General features: G+C 39.4%; 1 protein-coding gene across 2 annotated transcripts; it reads left to right on the top strand.

Annotated features, from left to right (window-relative positions):
* The first annotated feature begins 2,890 nt into the window (after positions 1-2,890).
* On the top strand, positions 2,891-9,149 carry LOC119885046 (adhesion G-protein coupled receptor G2-like). Of its 2 annotated transcripts, none has more exons than XM_038695300.1 (11): positions 2,891-3,021; positions 3,129-3,282; positions 3,370-3,501; positions 3,619-3,729; positions 3,856-3,895; positions 4,004-4,104; positions 4,195-4,316; positions 4,396-4,661; positions 8,332-8,422; positions 8,519-8,802; positions 8,897-9,149. In XM_038695300.1, the coding sequence occupies exons 2-11, from the start codon at positions 3,136-3,138 to the stop codon at positions 9,016-9,018; spliced, it is 1,416 nt and encodes a 471-aa protein (XP_038551228.1). In that variant the 5' UTR covers positions 2,891-3,021; positions 3,129-3,135; the 3' UTR covers positions 9,019-9,149. The 2 variants fall into 2 exon arrangements, with proteins under 2 accessions (XP_038551228.1, XP_038551227.1); XM_038695299.1 differs by having other exon boundaries at positions 3,616-3,729.
* The last annotated feature ends 9,840 nt before the right edge of the window (positions 9,150-18,989 follow it).

Genomic DNA, 18,989 nt, shown 5'->3' with positions numbered 1-18,989 from the left:
CAAATGTGAACTTCATGGTGACACCAGAGGAAAAGTCAGGGGAGCACCAAAGTAGGGTTCATCCAATGGGAATCGTGGTCTGTACAAAATGTAGTAGTTGCTGGATATTTCAGTCTGGACCAAAGACTAACCAACCAACCGACATTTCCATCCATAGAGCCACGCAGCTAGTATGGCTGAAATGAATCAAAGAAGCAAAATAGACTAGACTATATACTGTATAGAATATATATTGCATTTACCATTCATTTTTTGTCCATCCTGTCATGTGAATAAAGAAACATAGTTCTTTTTTTTATTTTAAAAACTACATATAAACTCTTCACTCCAGTCCATCACTATATGTGGCAGTCTGCGAGATGAGAATGCAGTCACGACATGTGTCAAGAGAAGTGGACATGCTTCATTTGCAAGGTAAATTAGACAGGAACTATATTAAGGGTTTATCTTTCACTAACAGTCGCTGTGGAGAGTGACAACGCAGAACACAGAAAATCACCACAATCAGGTAATGGAAGCTGTTGTACGGCTAGATGGCACTGAAAAATGTATATATCTATAGGTTTATGGTGAGATAACTTAATCCCATAATGTACTTGACATTGTCCTTACTCCTTAGGATAATGTCACCACTGGATGGAAAGCATCGCTCGATGTTTGCAGTGGAGATGGCAATCCTGTTCTTTGGGATATTCCTCAAGAACAGCATATGTGAGAGCTCAGGTGAGTAAGTTCAACAAAAGTTAACCTGAAAAATCATTATTTCTCAACACAATTTAGCACCTCTTCTACAGATTGACATGTATATTATATTTGTCATTTTGTTATCTTGTTTTTTACAGGCACAAATGAGACGTGCAGACAAAAACATTTTCTGTTTGTCAGCTGCAGAAAGCCAGACAGTACATTTTATTTTCCATCAGGTAAGCTTTATAACACCATAGAAAGATAAATGAATGAAAATTGAACTGAAACATTTTAAAGAAAAGAGTGGTTTCACATTGTATTTCAGAGGTTGTCTATCGCGATGACAATGGAATTAAACTCTGTTTCTTTGTCAATGGAAACGACAGACATGCAGGTACAATATCCTAATTATTAGCCTGATTTGAGCCCAGTGGAAATAACCATACAGCTGTTTCTCTTGGTCATTTGATGAACGTGAGTGTATTGTGGTTTGTATATTCAGACTGTTGTAAAACTGGAGATTTCAACTGCAACTTTAACATAACTGGTAATGAAAATAACTACAACCTAACTCTGACTGATGAGACTCTATCCAAGCAAGATATCGTACTGATGACTTCACCAATGCAAGACTTAAACTGTATGCCATCAAGGTTCTACAGCAACAATTCAGGTATCACTAACAGCCACCTTTACCACACAAACTCTTGAAACAAACTCTTGAAACAACTAGGTCTGGGCATAGTAGTTTCAAATATGCTGAACTCTGTTTTTTCATTGTACCACTAAGAACAAAATGTAGTAACTGGCATCACTGCAAATAAAGACTGTTCACACAGACAGTGGCTGGGTTGAAGTACATATGAGTACATATTTGCACACAAAAGCAGGGAGAGATTGCCCTCTGTTGGTCAACAGTAAGCTGTCATCTTATAAAACCTTTATTCTGTTGCAGGTTTCCTTTTGAACATTCACAACTGCTTGGATAAGGGTAAGATCACAAATTTACCACAGCTCTTATTTTCCATACCAGCACACATTTAACAGCAGTAGAAGAACTCTTCAGTAACATATCTTAAAATATAATGTTTAATATGTTTAAGGTACGAGCGGTATTAGATTGAGCCAAAACAGCATCTGTGAAAGAGGTATTATTATTTGTTTATTAGATGAAATTATTATATCTCAGTGATCACAAAAAGCGTGGTAGTGAAAATCAAATATTTCTGTTTGTTTATGTGTGTGTGTGCGTCTGTCTGTTTGTGTATCAGGAAAAAAAATCTACAACCTCACCATTTTAAATAATAAGCTAATGTTGTGTAAGCCACCACAAAACGGTTCTACTACTGGACAAGTTACAACTAGTGGACCAGTTACATCAAGTGGGCAAGTTGCAACTACTGGACAAGTTACATCAAGTGGGCAAGTTGCAACTACTGGACCAGTTACATCAAGTGGGCAAGTTACAACTACTGGACCAGTTACATCAAGTGGGCAAGTTACAACTACTGGACCAGTTACATCAAGTGGGCAAGTTACAACCACTGGACCAGTTACATCAAGTGGGCAAGTTACAACTACTGGACCAGTTACATCAAGTGGGCAAGTTACAACTACTGGACCAGTTACATCAAGTGGGCAAGTTACAACCACTGGACCAGTTACATCAAGTGGGCAAGTTACAACTACTGGACAGTTACATCAAGTGGGCAAGTTACAACTACTGGACAAGTTACATCAAGTGGGCAAGTTACAACTACTGGACCAGTAACATCAAGTGGGCAAGTTACAACCACTGGACCAGTAACATCAAGTGGGCAAGTTACAACTACTGGACAGTACATCAAGTGGGCAAGTTACAACTACTGGACCAGTAACATCAAGTGGGCAAGTTACAACCACTGGACCAGTAACATCAAGTGGGCAAGTTACAACTACTGGACAAGTTACATCAAGTGTGCAAGTTACAACTACTGGACCAGTTACATCAAGTGGGCAAGTTACAACCACTGGACCAGTTACATCAAGTGGGCAAGTTACAACTACTGGACAAGTTACATCAAGTGGGCAAGTTACAACTACTGGACAAGTTACATCAAGTGGGCAAGTTACAACTACTGGACCAGTTACATCAAGTGGGCAAGTTACAACTACTGGACAAGTTACATCAAGTGGGCAAGTTACAACCACTGGACCAGTTACATCAAGTGGGCAAGTTACAACTACTGGACCAGTTACATCAAGTGGGCAAGTTACAACTACTGGACTAGTTACTACTAGTCACACCACCGTGGGGAACATTAATGTCACCACTAACGGCCTAGAAAACGCAGTGTAAGTATCTAACTCAGAGGTAGCTATAATGTTGCTGTTGGTGTCAGCTACTACATTTTGATTTGGCATGATTAGTTATGATGATGACATTTGTGTTTCCATTACAGAAATATCATGAAAAATCTCTCCTCCTACCTGGAACAGACGGGCAACTCCACGGCATATATTAAAATAGGCAATATTAAAGGAGTGGTCACTAAACTTCCCCCCAGAAATCAAGAAAACATCAACATTGGCATCACAACAAGTGATGGTGTCAAAGTATGCAGTTTGCCATGACACAACATTAAATCCTGATGTTAAGTAGGGTTAAATCACCATAGCTTTCTTATATTTTTTTTTTTGTAGATTATAGAGAATAACAATGATTTGACGACAGGCTGCTCTCGATTGGTACAAATCCCAAAAGAGGCCAGTGACATGGCAGTAGGAAGAAATGGTTCATTTGTTGGAGTTGTATTTTTTTCAGGAATATATCAGGTAAAAGTAAAGACCTAATTATGCAGTCTTGACGACTTTAATACCAACATAATTACTAAATTATATCCACCTTTTCTGTGCCTGTCATAACTGTACACAGTATTCCACTCTCAGCAGAATGACTCCAACAGTTATTTTCTCAACAATGAGGCAGTGGGAATTGATATGGGAACAGAAATATCCAACCTCTCACATACCATAGACATTCAGTTCAATAATGTGGACAAGGTAAGAGGTGGAAGATAAAATATATAATAGGTTAATAATTACTGCCTATGACAAAGCACAATTACGAGTTTTTTTTTTTAACATACATACAACATAACATTGAGTTTCTTCTTCTTTCTAACACAGAAAGGAAATATTGCTTCATGTAGGTCGTGGGATGGCAAAGGTACTGTAAATATAGTCTTTTTAATGAAAAGTCCATTGTGTGACAGCTCACTCAGCCATTAATATGAAAGAGACTTTTTAAGTACAGCAGCTTCTTCTGCCTTTGTAGGAAAAGAAGCGATTTGGATCACAGATGGCTGTAGGACCTATGAGACCAATGGCAGCATCACATGCCAGTGCTCTCATCTAACATTTTTTGCAATACTGTTGGTAAGATGAATTTGAAACTTGAATTACTTCAAGTTTGAACGTAGCTACCATGGACATTTCCCACATAACCAACTATGTGTTTTTCTTCAGTCACCCTCACCTGGAAACATCAGCTCTTCAGACTTGAATTCTCTGACCTACATCACATCCATCGGCTGTGGCCTGTCTATGTTTTTCCTAGCAGTGGCTCTCTTTATGCATTGTCTTATCAGGTAAAAATCACTGGGCAGTTTTTTATTTGAACTTACTATATTAAAGGCTTTTGCTGACACAAACTCACTCACTCCACAGAAAAGGGAAAGCAAGCCAAGCAACTAAGATCCTGATCAACCTCTTTGTTGCCATGTTCACCCTGAACTTGTCCTTCCTGACCAATGAGAGCATTGCCAACCTAGGGAACTTTGGCGCATGTGTGACCATTGCAGCAGTTATGCACTACACTTTGTTGGCCACTTTTACCTGGTTTTTCATGGAGGCTCTACACTTGTGCTTTAATCTGTGGAAGCACCCATCTGAAATCAAACATTATATGATGAAGATTTGCGTTGCAGGATGGGGTAAGAGAACTGAACCTGACACATTTGCACAAAACAACTTTGTGAGCTTAAATTGATAATAATAATAATAATAATAATAATAATAATAATAATAATAATAATACATTTTATTTAATGTCGCCTTTCATGGCACTCAGTGTCACCTTACAACAAGAAGAAAACGTATGTACATAACATCATAAAAATATAGCATAAAAATATAACACCAATATAAACACACCTATATAAAATAAACAGTCAAAATGGGAATCGGTGTTGTACATTATTACAGTGAGTATGCTAGTTTAATAAGATGAGTTTTGAGCTAAGTTTTTAATAGAGTCCAGTGTACGGATGTGTGGGGGGAGAGAGTTCCAGAGTTTGGGTGAAGCATGGGAGAAGGCCCTAGTACCCATTGTACTGAGTTTGATGGTTGGTAGTGCCAAAAGACTTGCTGCTGTGACCTCAGGGAACAAGATGGAGTGTAGGTCTGAATGAGATCAGTGAGATAAGTAGGAGACAGACTGTGGAGGGCTTTGAATGTTTTACTATAGTCTTACTATTGTTGCGTTGTAGGTAATTCGGCGTCATCTATGTCTGAATGTCACATAAACAGGCAGTGAGTGTACTGGAGGGAAGTATGGAGCTGGGGTTTGTAGACAGATAAAGCTGTGTATCGTCAGCATAACAGTGAAAATGGATGTTGTAGCGCCGGAAGATGTTGCCAAGAGGGAGGAGGCAGATGATGAATAATAGTGGTCCTAGCACTGAACCCCGCGGTACTCTGTAGTGGACTCTGTGAGGTCAAGGAGATCAGAATGGAGAGAAGACCGGAATCTGCTGCCCGGAGGAGATCGTTGGTGATCTTAGTCAGGGCAGTTTCTGTGCTATGTTTGGGTCTGAAGCCAGATTGGAATTTTTCCAGGAGATTGTTTCTATTGAGGTAGGGCTGTAGTTGAGATGCAACAACCCTTTCCAGAATTTTCAATATGAATGGTAGGTTGGAAATTGGCCTGTAGTTGTTGTGATCATTGAAAACCAGGTTTTTTCAGTGTTGGTCTGATTATGGCAGCTTTCAGAGAGGGTGAAACCATACCAGTTGACCGTGAGGAATTGATGATGGATGTTACTAGGGAAATTATAGAAGGCAAGCACGCTTTTACTAGAGTTGTGGGGATTGGATCTAGATGACATGTGGAGTTATTCGACTTGGTAATAGTTTCAGAAATGTGACTTTCAGTTTGAAGGCTGAAGTCACAGAAGACAGTGGATGTAGGCAGTGCTAATGAACTTGCCGATTGTGGGTTGGTCTGCACTGTGTTTACAGAGTCAAGATGGTCATGTATTGCAGTGATTTTTGAGTTGAAGGATGTCAAAAAAGCAGAGCACTGTTCATCCCATCCATCCATCCATCATCAACCACTTATCCTGCGTACAGTGGGCTGGAGCCAATCCCAGCTGACAGAACTGTTAATTTGAAAGGTTATTGTTCATATTAGTTTCCGGTGGTTTGAGTAGTTTTTTTTACTGTGGAGAAGAGGGTTTTTGGCATTCCCTTCACCTGCGGTGAAAATGTTTGCGTAGTATGAGTTTTTGGATGTTGAGAGAGCATTTTTGTATAGCAGTATATGATCATTGTACATCTGTTTATGTACAGCAAGTCCAGTCTTTTTGTATAGCCTCTCCTTGCGGCGTCCTACGGCCTTAAGCTGACGCAGTTCGGATGTGTACCAGGGGAGAAATATAGGTAAATGAGATAGTCTGTGTTTTTAGAGGGGCTAAAGTGTCCAGAGTAGAAGATAAGGTGTCATTGTAGTAGTCCATTAGATCCAGAGTTGAGGTGGTCTGCGGTGGAGCTGGGTTAGATGTAATTAAGCTGATAAGGCTTTCTGGGTGCACATGTCTGATGTTTCGATTTGATATGACACGATGGGCCTTTGCCTTACTGAGCAGTAGGTTGGTGTTGAACAGTACAGCTTTATGGTCAGAGATAGGTAGCTCGGCAGATGTGATGTTATAGGGTAAGATGCAAGAACAGACTAGGTCCAGGATGTGGCCCTTGGTGTGTGTTATGAAGTTTACATATTGTGTTAGCTCAAAGAACTCTAACATTGTTTTAAAATCTTGTGTAGACATGTTATCAGGTTTATCAAAATGGACATTAAAATCTCCAATTAAAATTATGTTGGGAGACATAGTGCTTAAGACTATTTAGAGCTCAGTGATGAACATATTGGATGGTTTTGGTGGTCTGTATATGACAGCAATAATAGTAGGGAAGACCGTGGGCAAATGTAACAGGGGGCAATTGTAACACACCTAATTTCTCCAGTCAGAAACAAGCTAGAGTGATGACAGTTAATCTGCACATGCTCAATAGGATTTTCTCTCCGCCTGTGGAAAAGGAGCAGAATCATTTCACCTTAGCCAAAGTTTTAAACAAAACACTGATTTAGAGGTATGAAAGTAACTTTTTGGATGTGCAGTATTTTTCTACTGGAGTCTAAAGTTCAGATGACTGCAAATTTAAACTTGCATCCATTTTATCTCTAGGTTGTTGATTAACAATTAACACTAACAAACTATGCTTATATATAATTGTGGCTAGCGGGCAAACAAGATTTTATCATGACTGCAACATGGCCAAATGTAAGCAGCAGTAACATTATTAGCTGTAAAGTAATTACTTTGAGGTAGCCTAGGCTTTTACTTGAGATGCAGTGGGTTAATATGACTTATTTTTCAGTGTTACAATTGCCCCCACAGACTCTGACTTCTTGCATTTAATTAAATATTGTAGTCTCGTTCTTATAAGTGAAAATATATCAATTGTTATTATTTAGTGCACATATATATATTTTCTTCTCATATGTTTCTTGTATCAAAAGATGACTAGTGTATCTCAAGTAGTTTATGAGTTATTAAGGAAAATGTAATGTAAAATATGTTACAATTGCCCCTGGTCTCCCCTAGGTGGGGGTCCACGAAGCTTAAGCCAGCAGTTCAAAGGAACACTGATCAGGTAAACAAGAGTTGTGCTAGTTTTATTTTATACACTCATGATAGATCAGAGGAAGGCCGCCTCCCTTACCCCAGAGCGTGGATGGATATGTAGGTGAAGCCAGGTGGAGCTGCTGAGTTTAGATGAAGAAAAGCATTTTGTGTCTGCCATGATTCTGTGAGACATAAAAAAATCCAGTTTGTGATCTGTGATGAAGTCATTCACTAGCAGGGCTTTATTGGCAATAGAGCCGGTGTTGAAGAGAGCAAACTTATGGCAGGTCCTGTGTGTATGTGTGTGTGTGTAAATGATTTGGCTAGAACGCTTAAAACACACCGTGTACTGTGTGGGCGGGATGCCCTGTGCTTAACAACAGTCTGTATGGGTAAACTGTGTAATGACAGGTGAGGCCAGGAGGGGGCTGTAGCCAGAGTAAGTGTACTCTCAGCTGGCAGTGTGAGACACGAAGAAGATACCGGAGAAGGGGTCCATCCATCCATCCATAATCAACCGCTTATCCTGCGTACAGGATGTATAATATAATGGAAATCATTCACGGGGAGCGGCCTGTACAGCGTGCTGCCAGTTAGCCACTAGCATTTGGCTACCCAGCTTGTTTGGGTGGACAAGTTACTGATACTTCAAACTTCACATGCAAAACAAAATTTACTCAATTGTCTTTCTCTTCAGTCACACCAGCTGTAGTGGTGATTGCTTTTCTTGCCTCAGGAAAATATGATTACCTGGTCATAAATACCAGTGATGGAAACTCAGCAAAAATGTAAGCGACTCTTACTGACTGCATGTCTCACATTTCTTTATCACATAAAGAGGTTCATGTTACAAAGTGGATGATTGTTTTATTTATGATTTTCAGGTGCTGGATCTCTGATGCTGTTGTCCATCAGGTGGTGAATATCGGTTATTATGCTATAGTGTTCATCTTCACCTTTTGCATATTCATCATAACTGTGCGGCAGATTGTTCTTTTCAAACCCACAACAGGGAAAGGCCAGGACATCAGCTCCATCAAGAGAAACTCTTACTCCATTATAGGCCTGTTCTTCCTGCTTGGCATCACCTGGGCCTTTGCTTTCTTCAGCTACGGGCCTTTGCGTGTAGCATCCTACTATATCTTCACCATCCTCAACTCCTTTCAAGGTAGACTCCAGACTCACACACAGCAATATGAACTACACTCAAATGGTACATGTGATGGTAATACAATGTAACCCAACTACACATGTTCTTGCAGGTTTCTTCCTGTTCATCTACTATTACCATTCCAGCAAGACTGTTGGAGAGGACAGACTCCGCACAGTCAGTGGTAGCAGTACAGCCACATCAAAGACAGTTGTCCCAAATCTCTATCAATAAGTATTTGTGCTCCACATGTTTCACATGGAGACAGAAAGTGATTTTGCCTGAAATTATTTTGACACAAGAGGGCAGCATTTAATTTCATTTAGTCAAGCAGATCCTCTGTTGAATGAGGTGCTAGTAAATTGGTATATATATTAAAAAAACGTTCCTCATTCACCCCCCAAAATGCCTTGTGTTCCTGATTGAATGGCTACTCTCCTAAAATGGCTAATCTGGATTACCTTCATTGAGAAAATTACTCATGAGTAGAGCACTGACAGAGGAGATGGAGAAATATCCTGGAAGTTAATTGTGCCGCTGACTGTTTCAACAGGAGCCCTGTCTCACCTAGAGTAAAACTTTCAGAGAAGGTTGTGATTCACACAGAATATATCACAGAGCTCCTAAATTAAAGTTTCAGCCATGTGCTGGAATGCCAGAGTGTTTAGGAAGTGTTTAGGAAGAAAAATATTACCCTTTTGACTGATGTGGGTCTGATACATACTGAAGATGGCAAAACGCAGAGAAAAAAAATAGAGGTGAAGGGAAGTCTTGTCCCTCACATACTTTACAGCGTTGGGGGCCGAGCAAGCCAGCTAGCACTTTGCGTGCCTGCAGATAATTACCTTGAGCCTCCAGAGCAGGATCCACTGTTTGGGGAGCCTTAACTGGCTGACAAGAAATGAGCTCATGACTACCTAAAGTGATAAGAGGCCTGAGGGCATGTTATGTTGAAACTATTTTCTGAAATTTTTTTTTATTCACTATGCCATTTAATAAGTTAAGTGTATGTTGGCAAACTGCTTAATGTTAAAGAAAGTTTTTGATTTGTTATCTAGTGATGTGTCAGTCCGTATCGAGGCTTCGAAGCTTGTGTCGAGTAATACAGGATGATTTTTGTGAAGCGCGTATCAAGGCTTGTGTTGATGACGTATGTGGTGACGTTCGAAGCCTCGCAAGCCGATTCAGGAGATGGTTTGCGGGTTTGGCGTGCGATTTGAAAGGAGCAGCAAAATGCAACGGACCCTCCTTAACATTTTGTGGACTTTTGAACATGAACACAATTAGATTTTATCTACAGCTAATTTTAAATGACTAAAAAATTTGATCAACTTATGTCAGAATTGCTTTGATCATATAACTTCAAAAATTGTGATGAAACAGAGGAAAAGAAAGCGTTGACATGTTTTTTTTTTTTACATTTTGTGGCTTTGTAAGAATTAAACTCTTACCCCATATTACCCTAACAATAATTTTCTAAAGCAGGTAAAATTATCTCCAAAAAAGAAACCGCCTGAAGCACTGTGGAAGGGTTATTTTTAAATAAAGATGAATAAAATGTTGTCTCTATTATCTAAAGTCACAAACCAAGTTATCATAACCCTCTCCCTTGTTTCCACTTTCCTTCCTACTCTGTCATTGTATCATAAAGACAGACGCCTTATTAAAAAGCTAATCAGTCATGTATTGGCATCACAAACATCATTCATTAATTTATTCAGTTCAAAGCTTCACACACCAAAGCCATGTTGCTGTTATAATCACTCTGCCTGTTTTACATTTATTGTCCACTTTATGGCACAGTAGAGCAAATGAAGCACCGTGAAGCTTCGGCCCATGAGTGAACCAATTGGATGGAAAGCTTCAGTGCTTCATCTCGCCATCACTGTTGTTATCCATTTGTATATTTTTGTCCTCTACCCCTTCCTGATTTTTTTTTGCATGTTTGTCACACTGAAGTGTTTCAGAACATACTGAAATATTAGTCACAGATAACAGAAGTAAACAAAATGCAGTTTTTAAATGAAGGTTTTTTATTTTTAAAAGGGGAAAAAGGCCAAACCTACATGGCTTTGTGAGAAAAAGTGAGCCCCCTAAACCTAGTAACTGGTTGGGCCACTCTTAACTGCAATCAAGCGTTTGCGATAACTGGCAGTAAGTCTTTTACAGCGCTGTGAAGGAATTTCGGCCCACTTGTCTTTGCAGAATTGTTGCAGTTCAGCCACATTGGAGGGTTTGAGCCTTAACCGCTTTTCATGTCACAAAATCGCAATTGCATTCAGGTCAGGACTTTGATTATGCCACTCCAAAGTCTTCATTTTGTTTTTCATAAGCCATTCAGAGGTGGACCTGCTGGTGTGCTTTGGATCATTGTCCTGCTGCAGAACACAATGTGCGTTTCAGCTTGAGGTCACGAACAGATGGCTGAACGTTCTCCTTCAGGATTTTTTGGTAGACAAAAGACTTCATGGTTCCATTTACCACAGCATGTCTTCCAGGTCCTAAAGCAGCAAAACAGCCCCAGACCATCACACTACCGCCACATATTTTACTGTTGGTGTGATGTTCCTTTTCTGAAATGTTGCATTACTTTTCCACCAAAAGTAATGGGACACCTTCAAAAAAGTTCACTTTTTGTCTCGTCAGTCCACAGAGTATTGTCCCAGTTTTTGTCCAGTCTCTTTCTTATGCTGGAGTCATGAACACTGACCTTAACTGAGGCAAATGAAGCCTGCAGTTTGAATGTTGTGGGAGTTTTTTGTGACCTCTTGGATGAGTGGTCGCTGCGTTCATGGGGTTATTTTGGTCGTCCTGCCACTCCTGGGAGGGTTCACCACTGTTCCGTGTTTTCACCATTTGTGGATAATGGCTCATTGTGGTTCGCTGGAGTTCCAAAGCTTTAGAAATGGCTTTATAACCTTTTCCAGACTGATAAGTCTCAATTACTCTGTTTCTCATTTGTTCCTTAATTTATTTGGATCACAGCATGATGAGGATCTTTTGGTCTACTTCACTTTGTCAGGCAAGTCCTATTTAAGTGATTTCTTGATTGCGAACAGGTGTGGCAGTAATCAGGCGTGGGTGTGGCTAGAGAAACTGAACTCCAAAGATGTGATAAACGGTTCATTTGTGTTTTAATGGGGGGGGGCAATCACTTTTTTACACAGGGCCATGTAGGTTTGGATTTTTTCCCCCCTTATTAAAAAAAAAACTGCATTTTGTGTTTACTTGTGTTATCTTTGTCTAATATCTCAATATGTTCGATGATCTGATATATTCCAGTGTGACAAACACTGGAAAAAAAATATAGAAATCAGGGAGGGGGCAAACACTTTTTCACACCACTGTATTATAGAAGTGTTGTTGGACATATAGATATCTGCCTTATTTGATACTTGCAATTAGTTTGTATTTTTATTTTACTAGCCTTAAATTAAACAGTCCCATCTTTTATTTACTTATTTGTGATCATAGTAGCGTGTCAAAGTTTATTTTGATAAAATGTGGTAGAACAGGACACAAAATGCAGACCTTCAGACCAACGTGTAACTGCTTTTGTGAATGAAATGCAGAAATAGAGTTTAATAAAATGTGTGGTATCATAAATGGACACCAGAGTAGTCTTTCCTTTCATGCATAGCACAGCAGCCTTCTGTGATGTACCTGTGTGTCTCCATACGTTCGAGTTCTCGAGGTAAACCACAGCAGAGTCTTCATCTAGGAACTGAGATTACCATGCAAAATGTGATTACAAATCACAGCACTGTGATAAATGATGGTGAAACACACCATGGAAAATGTGTCAATTTGAAGAGCTTAAGATTTCGCAGCCAAAGATAACCAACACTGCTATTTATTCAATAATTTATTAAATCAAAAATCACTAAAGGCTCCCACACAGAGATTAGGATTTAAAGTTTTACTGGTTTTACTGCTATAAGTATTTTATCTAAACTATTTCAAAAAGAAAACTCTGAGTGAAAATGTGGCCACCAGAATAGCATTTTAACATGTGTAGATGTGTTTCCTTTAGTGGAGGGAAACTGAGAAAACCTTTTTTAATTCCTCTCACTCTTAAACCATGTGTACCGTAGTGGCTTGGAGAAGCACCAACACATTGACGTGCATCTTCAGATTTTGTGAGACAGCTCAATGACAAAAAATTACAAAAATAAAGGTGAAAGAAATAATGTGTGGATTTTACTGCTGCATGCAACAGAAGTTATCTTCTGTCTATAAGCAAAGGAATAATTATTGGAAAGTTTCCACCATCTAGTCCCTCCGCAGTGTCCTTTTGATGGGAGATCATTAGTCTTTAGCGGAACAAGAATATTATTAATACAAGCTAATGATCATTCCTGGCTACCTGCAGCTGAGGACAGGTCAGGAATGATCACATCACCTTAAACAAAGGGTGCTTATTTATGCCCCCTACATAAGAGCAGTGTCCGGGGCAAGCCTCTTTACAGTGATCCCAGGGGGCACATTTTGACAAGATTTAACCTGTGCAGCAGCAACCCAATCTGAAAAGCTGTTTGCAAATAAAAGTAGCATTTACCATGTTGAGGGTTATAAAATTAATTTAGGAAGATTTCTCATGGTTTACATGAATTTTTAATGACAGGTCTTGAAAGGAAAGTCGCTTTTCACATATTTTTATGGTACCTTAAGTGGTAGCAGGCAACAATAGACACATTTTGTTTTCATTGTTCAGTTAATAAATAGTTCTAAATATAATCACATTTGTTACATTCAGTGCTTCACAATACTGATATAGAGGCTCAGCCTGCTGTGTAGAGCTGGTTCCTCGACAGATCCAGGTGATGCTAAATGCACAGACTCACTCAAACTACTTTTTCACTTAAGCCATTGTTGTTGCTTTTCTTTGAGTTCATGTCAAGACTAACTACAGTTATAACTATCTCTTTCATTTTAAAGTGCAAGTTTAAAAATTATAAGTGCATGTTATGAAGCTGCAATGAATCAGTTCGGAAGAAATGGGCTATTTGAAAGATGGCAACAAACCACAATGCACTCATAATATAGGCGTTGTGGGAAAGCACAGCACCCCAAAGAATCATTTAAATTCAATTTGCCAGGTGCTACAGCAGATTTCCTACCAAAGCTTCCCCACAACGCAGTCAGCAAGAGTTTCAAGCCAATTGGCAATCATTTTTCATTAATAAATCACACATCTTGTTGATGGTGTGGTCGTTGCTAGTGAATGACAGGGTGAAGGGATGTGGTCAAGTGTGCTCGAACAAATTAATAACTGCAGTGAAATTTTGGAGCAGGCTAGTGTTCACATTGTGGAAACTTAAAGGAACAAAAAGGTTAACCTTATAACCCTCCCAAATAGCTAAATAAACTGTCATGATGTTGGTCTTTCTCACCTCCCCACCACCCTCAGCAGACCTCCCAATGACCCATCATCATCTGCACTTCCACGTTGCCTTCCTTTTATTCACCACTTTTTCACACTCCTCTGAGACACATCTCCTAGTTCACACCTTTATTGTGATGCAATCTTGGTCCCTCTGGCCCTCTCCCAGGCCCTTCACACCTCAGTGTGGCCTCCACACCCCAAACCTGAAAGGAGATTAGCTGACCATCACCTCTGCTCCTCCCTCAACCTCATTTCACCTCACACTTCACCTTGCTCCACATCCCCCTTCTGACTGGCCTGCCTCTGTGTAGAGCCTGAAGGTCCAGGATAAGGTTACTCTACTGGGCCTCGCTGACGAGGAGACGTGTCATTATACATTTGAAGGAGAGAGACACCCCCGCCTGGGCGCAGAAAATCTGTCGTGCGGCTACAGACAGATACTGTATGTATGAAGCCTTTCTCTTCATATCAGCACAAAATGCAAACAGTTTTGGCTGCCACTATACTGTCTACTTTGTTCCATGGCGTGCAGTGACAGTAATTTGTTTATTTAATTTGCATCAGACAAGCCTACAGTAAACAATTCTAATAATCTAATAATTGTATTACTGGTTGCACGGATAAATTCTTGGTGTCTAGGTGTAAAAATGTCCATGCAAATCAGCAGGCATATCGGGTGTGTTTGGAAACTTTGTCTTTGCAACACTGATTTCTAACTGACTACTGCGCCACCATGTTTGTGGGTCTGATAGGCAGCTTCAGGTCAAGTGACTGGCCAGAGCCTCTCCATGGTTTTATACAGTTATTGTGATAAGCTGAAAATCATTCGGCATACTTGCACCTTTTTTTGGCACAGGCCTGAGTATTATTCATTTCTATGATTATGGCACTGTGCATCTGGGAGGGACTGAAGCAACCTTGCACAGACAGACTTTCAGACCATCTGGACCAGTGGTCTGGTTCAGCATCAATTTTACAAGAATGGCAGAAACATCATCCTCACTGATAACTACAGATGTCTCTACAGGAAGATAAGCGCATATACAAACAAGACCAAGTCTGTAGCCACGCTAGCCGTACTGTGAGACTGTGCTTTTCAACCTTAACAGATAAAGTGCTGTACACCAAAATAGGGTTCATCCAATGGGAATCAGCCCCCCTACACTCCTACTTTCTTGAAAATTCTATCATTCAAAACTTTGTCAAAATAATCTATCAGAAAGAACCAAGGAAGCTTTTTAGATGGGAGGCCAAATGTCTTTAAAAAAGTAGGCCCCCTGGATAGAATGGTCACAGCACACATGCCCAAAGCATTAAGAATGTTTACAGTTGAAATATTTCGCTTTTATTTAAGTATGTTCAAAATAAACCATATATTGCAATTACCATTTATTTTTTGTCCATCCTGTCATGTGAATACAGAAACATACATTGAGAAAATGCCTGAATACTATAAAAGAACTACATAGGAACTCTTCACTCCAGTCTATCACTATATGCGTCAGTCTGCCAGCTGAGAACGCCATCACGACATGTTGTGAGAAAAGTGGACATGCTTCATTTGCAAGGTAAATTAGACAGGAACTGTATTAATGGTTCATCTTTCACTAACAGTCGCTGTAGAGAGTGACAACGCAGAACACAGAAAATCACCTCAGTCAGTTAATGGAAGCTGTTGTACGGTTAGATGGAACTGAAAAATGTATATCTATAGGTTTATGGTGAGATAACTTAATCCCATAATGTACTTGACATTGTCCTTACTCCTTAGGATAATGTCACCACTGGATGGAAAGCATCGCTCGATGTTTGCAGTGGAGATGGCAATCCTGTTCTTTGGGATATTCCTCAAGAACAGCATATGTGAGAGCTCAGGTGAGTAAGTTCAACAAAAGTTAACCTGAAACAAATCATTATTTCTCAACACAATTTAGCACCTGTTCTACAGATTGACATGTATATTATATTTGTCATTTGTTATCTTGTTTTTTACAGACACAAATCAGATGTCCAGACAAAAACATTTTCTGTTTGTCAGCTTCAAAACGCCAGACAGTACATTTTATTTTCCATCAGGTAAGCTTTATAACACCATAGAAAGATAAATGAATGAAAATTGAACTGAAACATTTTAAAGAAAATTCTGAGTAAAGAGTGCTTTCACATTGTATTTCAGAGGTTGTCTATCGCGATGACAATGGAATTAAACTCTGTTTCTATGTCCATGGAAACGACAGACATGCAGGTACAATATCCTAATTATTAGCCTGATTTGAACCCAGTGGAAATAACTGTACAAGTGTTTCTCTTGGTCATTTGATGAATGTGAGTGTATTGTGGTTTGTATTTTTAGACTGCTGTAACACTGGAGATTTCAACTGCAGCTTTAACATAAGTGGTAATGACTATAGCCTAGCTCTGACTAATGAGACTCTATCCAAGCAAGATATCGTACTGATGACTTCAGGAGAGCAACGTTTCAATTGCATGCCATCACAGTTCTACAGCAAGACTTCAGGTATTGTTGACAATACCCAACTATGTTTGGGCATAGTAGTTTTCAATCTGCTTAACTCTGTAAATGTTGACTCTGACAGTGGCCTAATTGAAGAGGGTATATGAGTACATATTTGCACACAAAAGCAGTGAGAGATTTACCCCTATTGGTCAACAGTAACACCCAGAGAATGTTTCCTCTTTTAAGCTGTCATCTTATAAAACTTTTATTCTGTTGCAGGTTTCCTTTTGAACATTCACAACTGCTTGGATACAGGTAAAATCATAAATCTACCACAGCTCTTACTTTCAATACCAGCACACATTTAACAGTAAAGGAAACACTCTTAACAAGGCATATGTCTAACAATGTAATGTTTTAATATATTTAAGGTAAGGTAAAGAATATTCGATTGTGCCAAAACAGCATCTGTGTGGCAACATGTGATACAGAGGCGTGCAGAGGTATTATCATTTGTTTGTTAGGTTATATATTTTAATTATATCTCAGTGATCATTTTATTAACAAACCAAAAGAGTGTGTTAGTGAAAATCAATCATGTTACTGTTTGTGTATGTTTGTCTTTTGAAATGCAGGTTTAGCAGAAACAGACTTGACCGTAGCAGCACATGAAATGAGAACGTCATGTGAGCCACCAGAAAAAGGTTCTACTCTTCAACCTCCTGTGAAAACAAATAGCACTATTAGCAGCCTAGAAAACGCAGTGTAAGTATCTAACTCACTGGCAGCAATAATGTTGCTGCCATTTGGTGTGGCATTATTAGGAGTTGTGATGATGATCGTTTGTGCTCCTATTACAGAAATATCATGAAAAACCTCTCCTCCTACCTGGAACAGACGGGCAACTCCACTGCATATATTAAAATAGGCAATATTAAAGGAGTGGTCACTAAACTTCCCCCCAGAAATCAAGAAAACATCAACATTGGCATCACAACAAGTGATGGTGTCAAAGTAAGCAGTTTGCCATGATACGAGAGTAAAAACACGATATCAAGCAGGGTTAAATCACCCTGGTTTTCTGATGATCTTTTTTTTTGTAGATTATAGAGGAAAACAATGATTTGACAACGGGCTACTCTCGATTGGTGCAAATCCCAAAAGAGGTCGTTGTCATGGCAGAAGAAAGAAATGGTTCATTTGTTGGAGTTGTATTTTTTCCAGGAATATATCAGGTAAAAGTAAAGACCTAATTATGCAGTCTTGATGACTTTAATGTCAGCATAATTACTAAATTATGTCTACCTTTCCTGTGCCTATCTTAACTGTATTCCACTCTCAGCAGAATGACTCCAACAGTTATTTTCTCAACAATGAGGCAGTGGGAATTGATATGGGAACAGAAATATCCAACCTCTCACATACCATAGACATTCAGTTCAATAATGTGGACAAGGTAAGAGGTGGAAGATAAAATATATAATAGGTTAATAATTACTGCCTATGACAAAGCAACAATTACGAGTTTTTTTTTTAACATACATACAACATAACATTGAGTTTCTTCTTCTTTATTCTAACACAGAAAGGAAATATTGCTTCATGTAGGTCGTGGGATGGCAAAGGTACTGTAAATATAGTCTTTTTAATGAAAAGTCCATTGTGTGACAGCTCACTCAGCCATTAATATGAAAGAGACTTTTTAAGTACAGCAGCTTCTTCTGCCTTTGTAGGAAAAGAAGCGATTTGGATCACAGATGGCTGTAGGACCTATGAGACCAATGGCAGCATCACGTGCCAGTGCTCTCATCTAACATTTTTTGCAATACTGTTGGTGAGATGAACAAGTAATTCCAGTTTGACCGTAGCTACCACAGACATTTCCCACATAACCAACTATGTGTTTTTCTTCAGTCACCCTCACCAGGAAACATCAGCTCTTCAGACTTGAATTCTCTGACCTACATCACATCCATCGGCTGTGGCCTGTCTATGTTTTTCTTAGCAGTGGCTCTCTGTATGCATTGTCTAATCAGGTAAAGAATCACTGGGCAGTTTTTCATTTGAACTTACTATATTAAAGGCTTTTGCTGACACAAACTCACTCACTCCACAGAAAAGGGAAAGCAAGCCAAGCAACTAAGATCCTGATCAACCTCTTTGTTGCCATGTTCACCCTGAACTTGTCCTTCCTGACCAATGAGAGCATTGCCAACCTAGGGAACTTTGGCGCATGTGTGACCATTGCAGCAGTTATGCACTACACTTTGTTGGCCACTTTTACCTGGTTTTTCATGGAGGCTCTACACTTGTGCTTTAATCTGTGGCAGCACCCATCTGAAATCAAACATTACATGATGA

The sequence above is a fragment of the Micropterus salmoides genome, unplaced genomic scaffold (genome assembly GCF_014851395.1).
Source record: "Micropterus salmoides isolate LMB-PRFRI ecotype aquatic unplaced genomic scaffold, ASM1485139v1 Ms_hic_scaffold_3882, whole genome shotgun sequence".
NCBI lineage: Eukaryota > Metazoa > Chordata > Actinopteri > Centrarchiformes > Centrarchidae > Micropterus > Micropterus salmoides.
Note: the sequence above shows the minus strand (reverse complement) of the source record. Positions and strands in the feature narration are given on the sequence as shown.